The 20,994-nt window shown below is 36.7% G+C and overlaps 1 protein-coding gene across 1 annotated transcript in view; it reads right to left on the bottom strand.

Moving 5' to 3' along the window:
- Nucleotides 1-822: 822 nt before the first annotated feature.
- The window catches only part of SGIP1 (SH3 domain GRB2 like endophilin interacting protein 1), a 116,497-nt gene continuing 96,325 nt past the window's right edge, over nt 823-20,994 (bottom strand). Inside the window, exons 19-25 of the mRNA XM_029287069.1 lie at nt 7,572-7,683; nt 6,296-6,451; nt 5,595-5,727; nt 5,241-5,443; nt 3,178-3,242; nt 2,052-2,216; nt 823-845 (exon numbers count right to left, since the gene is read on the bottom strand). Of these exons, the coding sequence (XP_029142902.1) occupies nt 823-845; nt 2,052-2,216; nt 3,178-3,242; nt 5,241-5,443; nt 5,595-5,727; nt 6,296-6,451; nt 7,572-7,683 (857 nt within the window). The remainder of the gene's footprint in view (nt 846-2,051; nt 2,217-3,177; nt 3,243-5,240; nt 5,444-5,594; nt 5,728-6,295; nt 6,452-7,571; nt 7,684-20,994) is intronic.

The following is a 20,994-nucleotide window of genomic DNA, read 5'->3' on the forward strand; positions in this document are numbered from 1 at the left end:
AAGGCCGCATGAAGCTTGCATAGCAGAAATATTTCTAAATCTTTGTGCTCTTCCTTTATCTTCATGTTCACTCATGTTAGACTAACAAAAAGAAACAGCTATCTCAGTACAAGATTTATCTCAGCCGCAGGTTCTAACAGTTATCCAAAAATTTCTCCCTCCCCCTTTCAAACATACTTCAGACATGATGGGAATGTTTAAAGTGAAAAACTACATTTGTACTATAATCACCTCAACATTTATTCTGAGATGTTCTGAAGTTAAACCAATTAAATACTTAAAAGACACATCTGTTTATTTATGTAACTATGTTTGTATGATATATGCTACGAACAGAAAAAAATAATGAATTTGCAGGTGAGCTAATTTTGACGTTCTTTTTGAGGCACTCCTTTTCTCACAGCTAGCATTGTGTTCAAATTGTATACATTGACAGAATGCATCGGCCTCCAAAAGCTTGTCTCATTCAACATTACTACTATTAAATTTATATATCACAGTTGAAATTACACCCATTTCTTGAACGATAAAATGCTAAAACTCAAGTGTCTAACTGCCAAAATACAGCCTTACTAGAATGAATACAATTTACAAATACAATAATTACAATTTAAAACATGAACAATATTACATCTAGAAGTAAATACTGTAGGACTGATCAACATGGCATTTTCTGAGAGAGAAAAGTTGAATTGCTGATGCTTTCAACAGAAATGTCCTCAATACAGGATTCAGTTAGTTTCCCCTCAACAGCATATAAAAGCCATCCAACCACGCAGTCCTCAGCTATATGGATTTTCAACATACTTGCATATACTTCAGTTAGTTATCTGCCAGGTACTTTCCTGTAAAAATAATTAAAAGCATGTAAAAAGAAAAATTAATGATATTTGTAATGCCTAGATTTATTTTTATAAACACACTGTTATCAACTAAATATAGTACCAGTTAAATCAGGGGTAGTCAACCTTGGCTCTTTTATGACTCGTGGACTTCAATTCCCAGAATGTGCTGGCTCAGGAATTCTGGGAGTTGAAGTCCACGAGTCATAAAAGAGCCAAGGTTGACTACCCCTGAGTTAAATTATGAGAATCAAAATGAAACCTAAATAGTTGATGAGACCATTATGAAACATGAACTTCATTGTACAATTTTGTGATGCGAGAGGAAGAAGTATAGATGTATTTATTTATTTATTGGAAGCTATACAACTCCAGATGTTTCTGGACATCTTACATTTTAGAAAAGAAAGAAGCAAAAACTAGGAAAACAGATCATATATATCCACTGCAGGGTAGGGAGGGGGATACACATCAAGCAAAAAAGACTTAATGCAGTAATAAAAGGTACACTTTTAGCACTCATAAATGTCTTAAATAAAAATTGTCAAGATGTGACGTAAATGATTTCTCCACATGGTATCCTTCCTATGTACTGAAGTTGACAAAAGTTCTAGTTCATACACAACTGGAACTACAGCGGAGAACATTGGTCTGCTTCCTGATTCGGCAAATTATATAAAATTAATATATTAAACTACTGATCGTGGTTGAAACATATAATCAACCAACTACACAACGCTATCTTGTTCTTCTTCAATCTTTAGTTGACTTCTTCATCTACTTAACAGACTGAGATAAAGTGCAGAAGCAGACATATGGGAAAATAACCAAGAAAGAGAAGTTGTATTTTTTTGCCTGCACATGTGCAGTTCCAGTGGAGTTTGACTGACTTGTTTTCCTGGTTGAATTACAAACTGAAATATGTGGCTGTCATTGTTCATGAAATCCTTAGTTGGTAAATTTGACCAGGCACCTTCTAACACCTGAATGACTAGGTGCAAATGGCACTGAAACCATACTTATCACATCTAATAATCCAATTGTTTTTGTTGATACACATTTTCATTATTAATTATTATTGTTGGTCACACAGTCAGACGTTTAGACTGAATTTGGCATTTTTCCTGTCGAGTCTTTCCCAAGAATCTGAGATAGCTTATAATTATCATTAATATCACTGTAGGAAAATAGAATTTAGCTTTTCCTTACCTGCTGCAAATCTCTTTTTGATAAGTGAAAAACGATACCCAGCTCCAACAAGTTCAATATCACAGCTGGACAGAGTGCTCCCTTCGCTAGTGAACTGCACAACCAGGGGTGAAGGTTTACTTGGTCCGTCAGATAACTGGAATCGTGCAAGCAAGGAACCCACCCCTTCAGACAGAAAATTCATCAAAGTACATTAATATAGAAAACAACGCAGTCTTGTGCCTAGACTATAGAAAGCCCATTAATAAAATACTGGTGTAACATAAGGTTTGGACTGCATCCTAGTCTTTTCACATGACAAACCTATGCCCTGAGATAATTGAAGTTTGAAAATAAACATTTTTTTAAGATATGGATAAGTTAAAGTATTCAAGCTTTAAATCAGTCTATTGCAAATTAAGCTTTAAGCCATTTGAGCCACTACTTGAGGAATTTAAACTACTCTAAATAGCAAAATGGCAGGGTATTTAATTAACCCAGGGTCTCCAAACTTAGCAATTTTAAGACTTGTGGACTTCAATCCCAGAATACCCCCAGCCAGAATGCCAAGTTTGAATCAACCTACTGTTGGAATTCACAATTTGTCCCAGAGGCACTGGATGAAACTAAAACTCCTGTATTAGTATAACTATTACAATGTGTTTTAGTTATATCTAACACTGTATTAAAGTTTACAAGCAAAGAAGTTACTGCTATGGTAAATTTAGCTATGTTTGAAAACTTTGGAACAGATCAAAGTGTTTGGTATCATGGAATCAGTCCATGGTTCAAAAATATTAAATATATCTCCTGTTAAGATAAGTGTAATTCAATGACAAATTTTTTTTTATATCTATTTAGGTACTCACATAATATTGGCTTGTTCAGTTAGGGCTCCATTTTGCTTTAACGTTCACAAAATTGTTAATTTGGTGTTACACGGATAATTGTTCAATATATGAATATCTTTTTGAATTATATAACAACATTGTTTGTATTGTTTATATGCATCATATATTTTATATGCTTTCTATTCCAGTCTATTTCTAGTTGAATATCTTAACTACCTTGAAAAGATATGGGCGATTGATCAAAGAATGATGAAAGGGAAGAAAGTTTTACTAGGAATATAAACTTGTATGATTACCTCCATTTTCAGATTTTTGAGAAATATCAGGAATTCTCCACAATATCCTTTGTTGTTCAGTATTCCTAAAAATATGAAAAAAATTCTCAAGATAGAGAACACTGAAGAACACTTCTAGAAAAATTGTATTCCATTCTAGAATATACAGTAAGCAAATTAAGTATCACCCATCTAAATTCTGTTTATGTCATACCTTCAATTATTTTTTGTTGAATAAGGGGATAAAGTAGGGTTATGCAAAATGTTTTGAATGTAAGATATGTTTTTATTTGTTAACTTTATTTTCCGCCTATCTTGCTGTGGGGGCTACTCTAGGCATCTTTTTTCAAGTTGAAAGTTCTAGGCTGGAATTATTTTTTTCTCAAATTGTCTTGTTTCAGACTCAAAATAGAGTTGTTTTTATTTTAAAATGCTGCACATCCAAAGTGGTCAGAAGTACTAATTTAAAACTTAAAGCATTTTGAATTTGAAATGTTTACTATGCCATGCTCTAAAACAGGGATCCCCAATCTCTGGTCTGTGGACCGGCACTGGTCTGCGGCATGCTAGAAACTGGTCCACCCAAACAAGCAAATCCCCTTCTGCAGATGCAGGCAGCACATAAAACCCACGCCCCCTCTGGTCCACAGAAAAACCTCTCTCCACGGAACCAGTCCCTGGTGCCCCAAAAGGGGGGGCGCTGCTCTAAAATGAGTATGTTACACTTGTATACAATATATTTCCTTAATTTTGAGTTAAGAATTCAGGAAGTTCCATACCCATTTGCATTCTGTACATATATCTGAATCAATGATATATATGTTTCTATCTGAATCGTGGTACAAATAGTACCATAGCAACAATAGACCCGTTCCTGTCCATTATTTTCCTGCAATTAAGACTACAGTGAGATTTGCCAAGGGAAATCTAAAAGCAAAGAGATGGATAGATAGGTAATCCTTTCTGTTCCCACCCTGGCAATCCCTCTCTTATTTCTCCGCAATCTGTCTGCTAATGCAAAGGTCACCAAACTTTTGGGCACCGGGGACAGGTTCCGTGGAGAGAGGGGGACCAGAGGGGTGTGGTTTTGTGTGCTGCCTGCATCTCGCGGATGGGGCTTTTCTTGTTTGTGCGGATGGGTTGCTGGCATGCCGCGGCCCAGTACTGGTCCACGGACCGGGGGTCGGGGACCCCTGTGCTAATGTGTTTTTCCCTTGTTTAGGCATTGAAAGAAGACTCATCACTGTTACTGCTAGCTATAAACTAAAGCAGGGACCAAATTTACAAATTATGGAGAATCTTAAAAGAGCTTTTGTTTGTAGGTGTTATATTTATTGATATTTCCTGAACTAAAAATTAAAATTGATGCATTTACTGCCTTTCTCATGATTGTTTGATGGAATTTTTAATATTGTATTATGTTTCAACATTGGCTGGCAAATAATTTTGATATTGAGGCCATTGAGAGGTTTTTTGGGGGACTCCTAGGGGTCCTGAGACTACACTTTGAAAAATACTGCATTAAAGCAACCATGTCTTCTTTGAGGCTTCTGCACAAATCTAAAAGAGAAGTGGCTGTTTAAAAATTGTCTTAAGGAGTTGACTCACTGAAGCTATGGCAATTCCCCCCACCACACACACATTTGTGAAGAAGCCTGAAAAAAAGGCATGGCTGCCCTAATAATCTGGAGAGAGGTACTGCACTCTCACAAAGTCTGAAGCCCTTATTAATAATTTATGTAGTGTATATGCGACACAACTTCTAGTGACTCTGGGCCGTTTCCAATTGTAAAAACACTTAAAAACAAATAAGAATACCAGAAATATATTAAACACAAAAATAACCCCCCAAAAGAAACAGAGATGGCTTCTTCTGAGTGCCGTTTGCTCTTTCTCATCATACTTGAAATGCTAAATACTTATACAGACAAAGTTGTGCCAAAGTTTTAATAAGCATATGGCGCTTAATGACTATAGCTTGCCAAGACTATTTCAGGCTCTCCAAAAGTTTTACTCAACTTCAGTTACCAAAAAAGTACACTGATGGAATAAGAAAGAGTTCAAGGAACACCTCTGGTTCATACCAAATGGCAGGTGGAAGCACAGCTTGTAGTTTTGTCACTCCACCATCAATAGGAACAAGGAATTGCACATTGTTTAAAGCTACTGGTGTAGTCATTGCCTCTATATTATACTTGTAGTCTATGCGTAGATCTGTGCTTGTAGGTTCACACCGCCAGTTCACTGCAAGATTCAGTGGAGTAGATTGAATACCCTGTGTTGATACCTTGTAAGATAGAAAGAACATTTAGTATCTGTATGAGCCAGCAGACACAGAGAGGAAAAGAGTGTGAGAGAAATGTTTCATAATGAACATCTGAAGGGTTTATGATTAAACGATGATTATAGACGCTGCAAGATCAGAAAGGAGCTCATACCTGGTATTTAAGCATATCCACATTATAGTATGTTGCTTGTGGTTTCTGATCAGACACTTTCCTCAAATGAGTCATCAAATTTGGCATGTTTACCCAGAACTCCTTTGTGTTGGCATCAGCATGAGTGCTGTCACTGCATTAATTTAAAACAGGAGGTACACATGCCATTTCCATCAATATAAATATTTGTCAGTTTTGTATTAAAATTATAGTTAATTCCAGCAACACAATTTCTCTTTAGGCTAGGGGAAATAAACTTAACAACGTGTGATCTAGTGGAGTAAAGAAGACCTATGGACCTATGCAGTGGTGGGATTCAAATATGTGAACAACCAGTTCTCTGTGTGGATGCCACTTCCGGAAGTCCATTCTGGGCCTGGGCAACAAAAAATTAGCTACCAGTTCTGCCAACTGGCTGAATCTCATCCCTGGACCTATGTCACAATCTCTTGGGGTAAGAGATTGTTTTCTTCTGAGTTTTGAAATCACGTTCATGCTTTTTAAAAACAAGATTTTTACCTAACCTAAGTATTACACTAGAGCCAGTTTGGTTTGGGAGCTTTTTCAAAGAACAGCAGAAAAAAAAAGGTTCAGTGCAATTTAAAAATCAATTAATAAATCAACAACATAAGCCATAAACATATGCAAAAGTGCAAAAATTGCTATTTCCCGTAAAAAAAACCTGTTACCATGATATTTACCAGCAAAGAAGTTGAGGATTTGGCAAAACATGTTCCAATCTGTTGTAATTTGTCACACGAAATGTTAGAACAGCTGGAGCAGGGTTATTGGCAAAATGTCTAGTAATTCCCGCAGGAAATGACAGCACCATTTCTCCGGTAATCTTTACTATACATCTTCAGAATCAAAAGAATGGCAGGCAGAGAAAAAAGAGCACACAAGTTATGCACAGCTAACCAGTTTTGAATCAAAACATACGTATGCATAGTCTGGTTTCTTATTTTCAGCATATTCTACTCCCGCTTCAGGCATCCATATAGAATTAATCTATCATACACTCATTTGGAAACATGAAAAATGGTGTTCAAGAATTTGTGAAGCTATTAAAAAGAATGCAAGTTCTTCAAATATGTCAGAATTACAAACTAAGTTATACCCATAATTTTCATGTTTTTAAAAAAAGATTACAATAAAATGTTTTAGAAAACAATTTTTAGAAAGTAAGATCAATGGCCAGGAAAAATGTATAAAGCTACATTCTTTGATTTATTATGTTCCTCTAAATTATATGATATCTATCTTTGCATGAACACAACTGATATATGTCCTAAAGGTGAAAGGTCATAACATATGGCCTGAATTAGCCTTGGGATATATTTGTGCTGGTTTTAGTGATTCTGAAAATGTGGTACAAAATTTAGGAAACAATCTCTGGGTTGAGTCTGGAGTTGTATAGAATAGAATTTCACTAAGTGTACTTCTGAGGGCTGAAGATAGAAGGAGAAATATGGCACTTGCTCTCCCCTTCTATTTCCTGCTCCTTTCCATTGGAAATTTGCTCCAGAAAGTTTCCCGAGACTGATAGCATTGCGGACGGTGGAGGTGGTAAGAGAAAATCTCTATTATGGCTCATTATCTCCATGAGGAAGTACATTAGTTCCTAATTTGTCATCCCTAGATATTAAGGCATATTTGAAGAATTAAATGGCACATTAATCACTGGACATTAAGGGGTATATTAAGAACTCTAACAAAATGGGTATCATTAAGAAGAATATAATTAAATCCTGGAAAGTATAATTTAAAGGACTGTCATTTTTTAAAAAAAATATCGTGTCCCTTTTGCCATTCTACAATTATTCCCCAACATATGTGTCTGATGAAAGGAAATATTTTCTCTAGATTTGTTGCTATATTGTGAACAAAGGGTATTCAAGAGGAAATGGGTAGTATAAATCCAATCCTGAATTGCCAACTAAGTGGGAAGAGGAAGAGAAAAAAAAGTACAACGCTTACTTGTTAGGATCAGCTCCTTTGAAGTACGCATTAACAGTTTCAGTGAAAGCTGCAGCTACAGGGAGGGTGTCTTGTGCACCCATTGTTAAGGGGCTGGGTCCTCTGGAAGAGCCTGCAACCAATGAAACCCAGACATTCTTTTTCTCACTAAAACTTTTTTACTTCTTTCAAATCAATGTTTAAAAAAAGATAGAGGTGGATTTGAAAAATACTGTACAGGTAGTCCTTGACTAACGGCCGTACTAGAGAGCAGAAAATTTATTGTTAAACAGTGGAATGATTAAGATAGATAGATAGATAGATAGATAGATAGATAGATAGATAGATAGATAGATAGATAGATAGATAGATAGATAGATAGATAGATAGACTGACTTTATTGTCATTTTTTACTGTGGGCATACTGGCACAAATTAAAAATGAAATTCTGTTGCCTGCTCTCAAAAGTGTACACATATATAACACACATATAGACATGCTGTATACATACATATGTATATCAGGCATCACATGGCTACCACTTGGGTTTTCCCTGCTGGCTTTCCCACAGACTTTACTTGTTAGAAGCCAGTTGGGAAGATCTTAAATGCGACTGTAGGATGCTGTGACTTTCATAAATATGCAACAATTCCCAAGTGCCTAAATTACAATCACGTGACTGTGGGAATGCTGTGACAAGTGCAAAGTCTGATTGTAAGCCACATTTTTTAGCACTGTTGCAACTATAAACAGTTACTAAATGAACGGTCGTTTGGCAAGAACCTCTAAAAGCAAACTTGTTTTTATCTCCAAAGCAGTCTACAGATATATACAATATTTATACATTTCTTTAAGCAATATAATAAATAAAGCAATATAATTCAGACAACGTCAAAACAAGAGGAATGTTTGCTTGAAATTAAAACAGCTTTTTTTTTTTGCATGGTTGTACAGTAGAACATGACCATTTGGGCCAATCATTTGAGGATCTATATAATGGCAGTCTAGTGATAGTTGAATTTAAGATCATAATAATCTACTGATAATAGCAAGTACTCAAATGTTGCTTAAAGGACAATGTAAATGAAGGAAAAAAGGGGAAGTCAACAAGAGAAAACCTAAAGGATAAATGTGTGCTGATTGCTCAATATGATTAGCCAAAGAAGACTAGGATTATGATGTTCGTAAACATGGGAGAATGACTGGAGAATAACAGCCTTAGCTGGAAGGAAGAACAACCACTCCTTTATCCTCCCCCAGTTTAAAGGCTAAATTCAATATATGAGTTTTCTGAAAAAAGGAGAATATATTCCAGTGGAAATTACTTTGAGATGTGCAGTTAGTTTTTTGTTTTATAAACCTCTGAAATAGTTTGAGAGACATAAAGAGCTCATAGGTACCTACATGCAGTGGTGGGATTCAAATATGTGAACAACCGGTTCTCTAGGTGGATGCCACTTCCGGAAGCCCATTCTGGCCCTGGGCAATAAAAAATTAGCTACCGGTTCTGCCGAACTGGTGCAAACTGGCTGAATCCCACCACTGCCTACATGTCTGGTATAATTCAATTGTAGACTAGAAGTCTAGAAGCTGAAGTCCTAGCATATCTGGAGGTTTCAGGTTTGGGAAAGGCTGATTAAAGTATGGATTATACTAAAAGAACATGTATCAGAAGCATTATACATAATTTGCAACTTTTTAGTAATAGTGACTAAGCTATGAGCAATTGTTGGCAGCTAAAGTTTAGATAAAATAAATGAAGCACTAGATAGATTCTGCCTATTTTCTTAGCAGCCAGTATATGCAGATATAATCCATATTATTTTTCTATTATATTTGATTTAGAATAGTGAGAAACTGAAGATCAGATGTTCCCTTCCCCTTCCCAGGATATCAACGATTGCAAGAAAAAAAGTGGGATTTTTGTATATTACAATGACAAATGACAAAAGCTGAGCATTCCATTAACAGAATTCTACAGATCTCATTTTTAATACTTAAGCAATAGCATGCTCCTTCTGGCAGGGCGCATATATTTTAACTTTCAAAGAATACACGGGGATAAGGGTTAGACGCGGAAACCAAATCAGGCAGAAAAGGTATAGATTTATTTTCAGAGCCTGTTATGGACCTTGAATGCTTGCATATGACCAGCAAAAAGCTGTTTTTGTTTATTTTAACCTTTAAACCAGCGGTTCTCAACCTATGGGTTGCAACCCCACTTGGGGTCGATCGACCATTTCACGGGGGTCGCCAAGCAAGGCTGTCCACCATTTTTTCCCCTTTTCGGGTGGGTGCCTTACCTCCCTTGAGCTGGGCCAGCTGGTGGTTGGCCTGTTCCGTCTCTGCCGCTTGCCAGCTATGCCTCGGCTGGCGCAGGGGTCAGAACCACGCATGCGCGGCGCTCCCGGGCAAGGAAAGTCCTCGACTTACGACCGGTTGGGTAGTCCTCGACTTATGACCGGTTTAGTCCTCGACTTACGACTGGTTTAGTCCTCGACTTACGACCGGTTTAGTCCTCGACTTACGACCGGTTGGGAGTCGCGGCATTAAAAAGGTTGAGAACCACTGCTTTAAACTAAAACTAGAGGAGGAGTATGCTTTCTCTAGACTGGGTTCAATTAAACTGGCACGGCAATGAAACAGACTTGAATATATTATCGAGTTGTGAGCAAGTGTTTTCCGTGCAGGCGGAGACCACATTTAGTATTTCAGAAAGCTTCAAGATTCAACCCAGTATTTAATTAATCAACACATTTTAAAAACTGTAAAACTCCCTTAGATTTCAACAAGGCTAGGTTATAAAGAAAAAAAAAGGAAAGTCTGTGCGAATGCCTATAAGAATAAAATATGATTGCTCATTATGCATAGGCCCTTTGTGAGGCCTTCGCAAGGCTTCAGGGAGGCCTTGTCAGGGAGCAAACGTTGCTTTGGCCAGACCTGCCTCAGCAGCAGCAGCAGGAGAAAAAAGCTGCTGGTACGTGAAGTAGCAGGGATAGGTGGTGGTGGAGTGCAAGCAACAGACTGGGGGGAAGAGACAGGTGAGTGGTGATTCCAAGCACCCAAATTTTAATCACATGTATGCAGAGGCGCTGCAGTGGCTCTAACTTCAAGGATTTCTATAGCTACCATTGATTCAGTGTGCAGTCGTAAATTCAAGTGGTCACTGTATCAATGGTAGCTATGTGGTGACTAGCTGTATGCACCTTATGTCAGCAAGAATATTCCAAGGGTGTGCTTTGGAAAATGATTTGCCTTAACCAAACAAGGCATACTTAAAAAAAATACATGGGATACTCATTGCAATGTATTTGCTCGTTGTGAATGGGCAAAGAAAGTCAAAAGCCATAAATGAAGATCGGCTGTTTTAAGGACCTGGCCTCAAATCAAAATATTGATTTACTTTAAATAATGCTCTTTAAAAAAACATTTACTATAGCAAATCCCAGCCATTTACTTCTCTAAGTACATTGATAAACAGCTTTGTAGCACTTCTATCCATCCTTCTCTAGGAAATTCTGCTTTCTGAGTTTTAGGTTCCCACAAAATAGGTATTTTTTGGCATGTGGAGTCAAAACCTTATTCCACACCTTCTCACAGATTGTCCTTGAGGATTATGCATGTAACTTTTTACTACACCTCAGTTGGTAAATATCTCATTTAATGAAAGCCCTTCATCTTACCTGCCTATAATTTGTATGCCCAGAGGGAAAATGTAAATACATTTTTCTAGATATTCTTCTAAAATAAATAAAGTTACATAAATGCATATAAACATAAATTAAGAAATAATTTAAAATAACTTATTTGTTCCTTATTAAGAATACAGTAATAGTAATAATTATTCTTCCCAAACTCTTAGAATGCAAATCATTAGAAAAGACCTAGTGTAAATATTTTTTTTGCTGGATAGATCATCATCATCATCATCATCATCATCCAAACTATCAGAGAACAAAAGTGTGTATGTAAAAGACAGCCAAGAACAAGCACTGATGCAAATTAAACACTAAATGTACAGGGAACAAAAAGTGAATATCAAAATAGTGTAATAAAATCCTGAACAGAATGCTGGTAAGGAAATGCATTACATGGTCAGTTTCTGCCTAAAAGATTAAGGGGAAAGTGGATAAAGATAAAATATGCAATAGCTTATAATTGGAACATTAAAAAAAGAAACCGAAGGGTCCATTTTGGCTGTGCAAGAGCAAGCTATTAAAACTAATGCAATCAAGGCTAGAACTGAAAAATTGAATGATTAAAAATGCAGACTATGCAAAGAAGCAAAAGAAACAGTAGATCATATATTCAGCTCATGCAAGATGGCACAAACTGGTTATAGTCAATGACATAATACAGTTGCCAAAACTGACTCATTGGAACATCTGTAAAAATTATAATATACCAGTAATGAAAAATTGGTGGGAACTTTAAGTTGAAAAAGAAGTTGACAATGAGCAGGCATTTTCAAGTACAGTCTTAGCTCACAATACACCAGATATAACTCTGATTGAAAGAAAAAAGTGTGGATAAATTGATGTGGCAATACCAGAGGATAGTAGAATATAAGACAAAGAATTGAAGAACACAAAGTAATAAGATCTGAAAATCGAAATTGAAAGATTATGGCATAAATCAGCTATCGTGATCCCAGTTGTTATTGGCATACTGGGTGCCGTATGAAAAAAATCTTGGCCAGTACTTAGAAAATCTGTGCATTAACAAAATTTCCATCTGTCAATTGCAAAAGGCCACAGTACTTGGATTCACCTATATACTACACTGAGGCGTTATTACATCCTAGATTCTTGAACTTGATGTGTATGAAGACCAACACCAGCTAAAGAACTGGCAGCTCTGACTTGACATTGTTGTGAACAGATAATAATAATAATAATAATAATAATAATGATGATGATGATGATGATGATGATGATGATGATGATGATGATGATGTACTGATTTGTATTTTTGTCATGCAAGTGAATGGAACAACTGTGCAACAACAAGGATTAAGCCTAAAGTAAAAATCTCTGATTCAGAATTTGCCCAGGTCCCATCACAACTGTGGGCTTGAATCCAGGAACAGATATCATCCTCCACCAACTCTCAGCCCATCACAAATAATGCCCTGCCTATGTTTTGAAGCTCTGCTTCAAAGATACTATTTCTATTCTAAGCAATCTTAAGCATTTCCAAGTGATTAGTCTATCACATTTCATTCCAATCTAACATACCCCCAGTACTATTTGGCTACAGCATCTTGTATGCTCCCCCCTTCCCCCAGCACCATGTTTCTTCTTGTAAGACTATTGCATCCTTCCACTTTTTCCCCGTTCTTCTTCCAGTTGACTCATTCATGGCTTATAAAGGAAATGAAGTCCAATAAAGTCTTCTGGCAACCAGAAGATACCTTTGTTCTATCCTTAAATTTTCAAGTAACCATAATTTGCATTGGCTGGTTGAACCATATCCTTATTTCTTTTTCCTTCTGTGTCTATTGTACTGCAATTGCTCCCTCCTACACACACACACACACACACACACACACACACACACACACACACCTTTTAAAAAGCCTTTTAGCTGCATTGTAGATATGTTGGAATAAAGTTACAAAATTTCAGTGAATGGTATTCCTTTGCTTCCATGAATCTGAATCATAAGTTCTCCAATACTGCAAAATTAATATTTATTCTGTGTGGAAAGAACAAAAAGTCACATAGGTAGTCTTCAACTTATAACCACACCTGAGTTCAAAATTTTTGTTGCTAACCACCAGGTGGTTGTTGTGAGTTTTGCCCCGTTTTACAACCACAAGTCACTTTTTTCAGTACTGTTGTAACTTCAAACAGTCACTAAACTAATGGTTGTAAATCAAGGACTACCTGTATAGAAAATTGGGGTATTGACTTGAGAGAAATAGGCAGGAACTATTATATAAGCAAAGAGGGAATGAAACTTTCTTGAAGTCCTGAGAATCAAGATAGTATTTGGAAAAGACTCAGGCAGGGGTCTCCTTGATTCATTGGGATATAACAGGGTGGGGAGAAAAAATACAATCAGAGTAGCTTATCTCAATAAATTGTTTGTGGAGAACATTTATCTACACCAGTGGTTCTCAACCTTTTTAATGCCATGACCCCCAACCGGTTGTAAGTCGAGGACTAAACCGGTCGTAAGTCGAGGACTAAACCGGTCGACCGTAAGTCGAGGACTAAACCGGTCGTAAGTCGAGGACTACCCAACCGGTCGTAAGTCGAGGACTTTCCCTGGCCGAGGCATAGCTGGCAAGCGGCAGAGACGGAGCAGGCCGACCACCAGCTGGCCCAGCCCAAGGGAGGTAAGGCACCTGCCAGAAAAGGGAAAAAAAATGGCGGACAAAAAAAAATGGCGGACAAAAAAATGGCGGACAGCCTTGCTTGGCGACCCCCGTGAAATGGTTGATCGACCCCAAATGGGGTCGTGACCCATAGGTTGAGAACCGCTGATCTACACCTTTTCATTTAATTTCCTACAGATAGTCTTTATAGTTTTGAATAAACTCGTTTATTAATAAATGGTCTATATTCAGTTTCCTGAGGATTTTTTAAATTCTATTTTTGACTTTAACAATAAGAAATATTAAGAACTGTAGTAAGTTTTTATTAGTTTAACACTCTTTGGGTATTATTGATTGTATTCCTATAAATTGTTGGTATTTTTAATTACCTTCATTATTGTCAAAATATAGCAATACATCTGAAACCATTCAGGTCTGTTTTAAGGTTTTTTTTCTTGCTGCATATGCAGGCAAACAATTCTAAATAACATGTATTTAATGCAATACAACCAGCATTGTGTCAATGTGTCAATATTTGGATGTAAACACCTTGTTGAATAAGCTACTTGCAAATAGAATCAGGCCTTTTTTCATAAGATAAAAATGTTCTGAATATATTTCTGGGCAGAAATCACGAGTAACATCATATGAATACATCTATTATGTAAGTCAATTTCTAGTCTGTATCACTCTTCACACCCAGATGCACAGATATGTCTCAAAAGAGAAAAGCTTCATTTTCCAGAATAAATGCACGCAGAATTGCCATTCATTTCAGTGCATTTATTTTTCAGGATAAATATTACTATCTAAATATTATTGTTTGCTTAATTAGCATGAATGCACAAAAAATAGATTTGTTCCTGATTCTCCCAAACAGCTATGAAGCATTGGTGTTGACATAGTTTAATAGGCAGTGGACTGTAGATTATATCTTCCAAAAGTAAGGAAGCTAGCAAGAGAAATAATAATAATCCAAATGCTGCAGAGAGCAGCTTTTTTTCTCAATAATTCACTGTTTTATGATCACTGTTGCATTTTAATCAGAATGCACCTGCCTGCTTGCAAAATAACATAAAATGGCCAAGTGAATTCTTCATTTTAGTCCTAACAATCTTGGAGAAAGAAATCCATCTTTAGATGCAGATGACTGGATTTATAAGAACTTCAATTTTGCTGATAAAACCAAGATAATTATCTCCGAAAGTATGAAGGAAGTCTTCCTAAGGCAGGAAAAACATTCTTATCCCCCCGATTTCATTTCTAATTGAAACAAATATTTCCTCTTTTCCTATTTATCATTGTCCTATGGCTGACCCATTTGATGTTTTTTGCTTCCTGAGTGTCTCATGGCTCAGAGCATGCGAGCATGCTAGACAAACATTTCTTTCCATGTAACACCTCTATTGTGTGCCTATGTGTAATCCCTTCCTCTTTGATGAATATAAATAAAACATTAATTTCCTTCTTGTTAATCATATGCATTCAGAGGACAATTGAATCCTGCAAAATTTCCTCATGAATTGAATTTCAGAGACATCCTCGGAACTCAGGTTCACTGCAGCAGATCAAGGAAGGACCCCTGGCACTGTAAGTATATTTGCGGACAATTTATTAATACATTTCTTCAGAGTTTGTCGCCATCCGGACATGGCCCTTGGTATGCTTGTTCTTTGTATCCATCCTGCAAATTCTAAATTAAGCAATGATGCACAATTTAGTAGCAGTATTCATTATGCTTAGTTTTTATTCAATTATTAGGGAGATGGTACACTAGGCTGGAAAGTTGGACCATAAGAAAGGCTGAGCGACAAAGAATTGAGGCCTTTGAACTATGGTGCTGGAGAAGACTCCTGCAAGTCCCTTGGACTGCAAGGCGTTCAAACCGATCAGTCCTAGAAGAGATCAACCCCGACTGCTCTTTAGAAGGCCAGAACCTGAAGTTGAAACTCAAATACTTTGGCCACCTAATGAGAAGGAAGGACTCACTGGAGAAGGGCCTAATGCTGGGAAAGATTGAGGGCAATAGAAGAAGGGGACGACAGAGAATGAGGTGGCTGGATGGAGTCACTGAAGCAGTAGGCGTGAGCTTCAATGGACTCCAGAAGATGGTAGAATTCCTGAGCCAGCCATGCTGAGGGGAAAGGGAGAGGTTTCCAAGCTGAGCCATGCTGGCTTAGGAATTCTGGGAGTTGAAGTCCATGAGTCATAAAAGAGCCAAGGTTGCCTACCCCTGAACCAGTGGAACAGCTTGCCTTCAGAAATCGTGGGTGCTCCATCACTGGAGGTTTTTAAGAAGAGACTAGACAATCACTTGTCTGAAATGATATGCTCTCCTGATTGAGCAGGGGGCTGGACTAGAAGACCTCCAAGGTCCCTTCCAGCTCTATTCTATTCTATTGGTCCTTAGTGATCTTGGTTGGATTTTTTGCAGATGTTTCATACCAAACAAGATAACATCACCAGTGCTAGAAGGCAGTGAGGTATGCTCTCTTTTTATGTACCATAAACGTTGCATATTATAATACTTTAGTATATCAGAAGAAAGCAAACTCTTCTAGCACTGATGAAGTTACCTGGTTTGGTAATGAGACATCTGCAAGAAAATAACCAAGCTCAGAGAGCACCAAGGACCCTACAGTTCAACTCTGAGTTATAAATATTATCTTTTATTGTCCCAAGTGTTGCTGCTGTCTTCTGGCTTGTAATAAGTTTCTGTTTTTCCAATCTGTTTCCAGCCTATATAATCTATTAGCAGTGGCTGGTTATACTACTGCTACTATTGCCCTAGGAAGAATGGGACACTGTGGGATTGGAGTGTTAAGAAGAAAGCAGCAGTTTAATGCACAGACAGAAGAAACTGTTGTTTGCAGATGCCTGGAAAGTAATTGCTGTTTTTTCCAAAAAACATTGTCCTGGAGACGCTTTAATTTATTCATTTGTCAGATTGATATCCTGTTTTTTCCTTCAGGAACTTGGTTTTTTCTAAACAATAACAACCCTCTGAAGGAGAGGAGATAAGAGACGTGAAAGGCCCAAAGGAAGCTTCTAGAAGGTGGAATTCTAATCCAAGTTTCCTGCGCGCAGTTAGAATTTATCTGGATCAGATGTACGGTACAATGCATGTGCTATATTTAATATTGCAGACAGATAAGGTATATGTGCATAGGCTTGCATTAATAAGTTTAATATACGAGACTAATGTTGAAATAACTTGTCTAATGTTGGTTGATGTGTTTGTGTGGTATTTGTGGCTGCACTCTGTGTGTGTGTGCTTTGGTTTTGTTAATGCTCTGTTTCAGAGTGCATTTAAAACAGCAAAGTTTCTGTCTTATGCTGATTTAATGGGACTTAGGATGTGTTTATTGTGTGCAGGTTTTTAAAGCTAGTCAAGTTTCAAGACTATTCATTCTATGTTACTTTGGCATGGATGATAAATAGTTCTGCTCTTTTCCCCCCCTGTGCTGTGCTAACATGTTTTTCAACTTTTGCTGACTCACCTCTAAGTTAGTGGATTTGCTTCTTTTCTTGTTCACTATCTGGCCATATCTATAATTTCTATTTATTAATGTAACTAATATAGTTACAGTTACTATTTATTAACACCAATACATTGTATTATTATTAGCACTAAAAGTGTTGATGTTAATACTATTAAATATTAGTACTATTTAAAAAAAATCTATGTATTACCAATACAAATGATTATTAAAGGTAATTTTGCATTGGGGCACTGAGTGCAAAATTACTTTTAATAATTCTTTGAAAAGAGAAAAAAAGCCACAACACAGAGTATAATTTAGTTGACTTGGCTATTTCTGTTTGTTCTTTTCAGGGAGAGATTACTTGCTCCTGTTAAGCTGTTAAAACTTCTAGTTAAATTGTAACTGAAAATATATTTGTTAAATAGATTACTTTTCGTTGTTTGTGTGCCTATATGCTTGCCTATATACTGTGGGATTAATTTAACAAACTGAAACATTCTCTCTGTTGAGAAAGTGAGAGCGTTTTCCTGATTACTGATTTAATCAATTCTATCTTTTAATGGATTTTTAAGATGTTTTGAAACAATTATTTAAAAATCAACTAATTGACATTATTTTGCAGTTTGGGCATTGTGTACTAGTGGACATGAACTGTTCCTTATCTGTTCTGGCATTCTGGAGTGAAAAACAAGGTAGTCTATTGCTTTCAATGGATGGAATATGGTTCTGTATTGTACTGAATTCAACAGAAGATCAAAATATCTTATGCTAATCCTTAGTCTAAAGGTGTGACTCCTATTTATTTGGGACAACAGAGTCAAGATTAATAATGGATTAGTGTCCAGAAAGGTGGTGCATCCAAAAACAAATATTTGCAATTAATTTTCAATTCACCCTGTATAAAAGAATTTTGAGAATAATATTTCTGACTTTTTTTTTTTACTTCTCTTTTCCAGAAATTCTCTTGTCCTTTGATAATTATAGAACAGGGGTCTCCAAACATGGCCCTTTTATGACTTGTGGACTTCAACTCCCAGAATTCCTCAGCCAGGCACACTGGCTGAGGAATTCTGGGAGTTGAAGTCCACAAGTTTGAAGACCCCTGTTATAGAATATAATGCAACCTGAACAAATCCTCTCATATCTAAAGAAAGAATAGAAAGTATGTTTTTTTTGCCTTTTTTCTTTCATCTAACTTCTCCAAACTCAAACAATGTAATTATTTTGGTTGGAATATATACTGTATGTTAGAAACCTTGAAGTTCTTGATCACTTATTTTTATTTTAGATCCAGTTTCTAAATAGATGTGCAGCTACTATATATACTCGCAGGTAAGTTGAGAATTTTAGATGCCAAAATATGCCCCAGAAATAAAAAAGCTAGGATTATTTGGCGCCTCCTGTCTGACAAATATGTGATACTAACCCTAACCCTAACCCTTAAACCCATTGTTATCATGTGATTGACTTTCTTGAATTTTTCTTTTGCAAATTTACCACAAACAGTTGGTATAAAGAATTTCAGGGCAGTGGAAAACAGCACTAAAACAGTTGAATAATGGCTCATAATTTTGCTTCGAAATTAAATATAACAAATGCTTATATATCAAATGTTATTTAATTCTTATATGAAAGAACTTCTGAATTTACATGCTTCTATTTTCTACTCGTAGATTCATACTATAAATATAACATATGTAATTTATTTAACAGCAAGAGTCTTTGATTATTCAAGTGTTTTTAAAATTAACTTCTATTTTTGAGAATAATAAATTCAAAAAATATTCAAAAGCAATAAACCAGTGCAGCTGTTTTATATTATAGCCAGGCCATAACTTTTTCCAGAACAGACAGAATTGAAATACAAGCTTAAGCATTTATTTGTTAACATTCAAGTACAAAGCTGAGTCTGGAAGTACTTCCAGATTGAAATTCTGATTTGGGGAGGGGGGAATACTACCTATCCCAAAGAAATTTCAGAGTCTACCTAACCAAGAATACCTCTCTTGTGTGTGGATTAAAGTTCAATTTGTTAAATACTATTACTGAATTCAAGTCATAAAAAAATACTTAGAATAGCTCATGAGTCATTAACTACACACACAGCTCTTGGCTCAAACAACGCCATTTACACATGCCATATACAGGTAATAGACATTATTCTCAAATTTTTAATCCTGCTTTTGTACAGGGTTAATAGTTCTATTGTCCAAAACTCTTCTGGTGGGTGTGTATGTGTTCTTGATTTCAACTCAACAACTACTTTCTATACAAGTGCTTGGCAGAGGCACTTAGGATGTGATTGTACATTACGGTTAGGGTAAGACATGTGTGTATGTGCATCTGGTTCTGGTTCTGGTTCTGGTGAGAGCCAGATTTACCAGGGATCAACAACACAGCATCTGAAAGGCATTTTCACTTCATGGAAACCTACTTAAAATCCATTCATGTAAGTTATACATTTCAGGTAAGAAAGTGGCAGTCAATATATTTACACCTGTCTTTCTATTAAAACACTGAAAGTGATTTATAGCGGATTCTATAAGTTTGTAATACAAAAGATGAGAAGGAAAGAGGGAAAAATAAAAATGATTTATTTACCAATTATTTTATACTGTTACATAACGGCAATGTGGAATCAGGAAGAATGTTGGGGAGAGAAAAAGCTAATGGGGGATTTTGCTAGCAGGTTAGAAAAAGCCCCTATAGGCCAATTGCCAAGAAAGGAAGTTCTGGATAGTGGGTAGGTATGCCAATTTTTAAATAGGTACATCACATACCTAATGTCCATAATTCCTAGTTAGAGTGGCTAAGAAACATGATGATGGAGACCAACCCATATGAAAGGTATAACTATGAAATGGTTATTCCTCTCTCTTTCATTGAAGCAATTTTCAAGGAGAAGCAATCTGGATAGGCTGCATATATTTCTGTTTGAAAAAGCCTAATCTTTCCTTGCTTAAGGCATAACATCTACTTTGAATAGAATTTAGGTAATTATTAAGTCCTTGATAAAATTTGACGTTCCAGTCTTTTTCATTTTAGGGGATTTCCGTGCTGATTACTCAACTGTGAGCTCTAAATAATCTTTCCAGAATCTGCTACTGCATCTCCATAACAAAACCATTTCAAAGGTTTGACATAGGTAGTGTCTAGCATCCCTGTTCGCGCCCGTGTGCATCTGCAAATGGGGCTGCAGGCACTAGTGCGAGTGGGGGGAATGTGCACCCACGCGTGCACGCACCAGCCAGCCATCGAGCCCGCAGCCCAATCCCATAGGTTGGGGACCCCTGGAGAAGAGGATGAGATGGTTGGATAGTGTCATTGATGCAATGAACCCAAATTTGGGCAAACTCTGGGAGACAGAGGAGGATGGGGGGGGCTGGCATGGTATAGTCCTTGGGGTTGCAAAGAGTCGGACATGACTTAGCGATTGAACAATAACAAATCTTCAAACTACTTCTGAAATGGACAGACTGGGAACCTCCAAATGTTGAAATCTGATTCTCATCAATTCTATGATGATCATCAATTGCAGTGTGACTCTATTGCTTATATTGCTTATATTGCTCACTTTGATCCAGGGCAGTGCATCGTACACAAGACTGAATGTCATTTATAAGCTGTAATTTACTGT

This window comes from Protobothrops mucrosquamatus, unplaced genomic scaffold (assembly GCF_001527695.2).
Source record: "Protobothrops mucrosquamatus isolate PMUCROS unplaced genomic scaffold, P.Mucros_1.0 scaffold_18, whole genome shotgun sequence".
NCBI lineage: Eukaryota > Metazoa > Chordata > Lepidosauria > Squamata > Viperidae > Protobothrops > Protobothrops mucrosquamatus.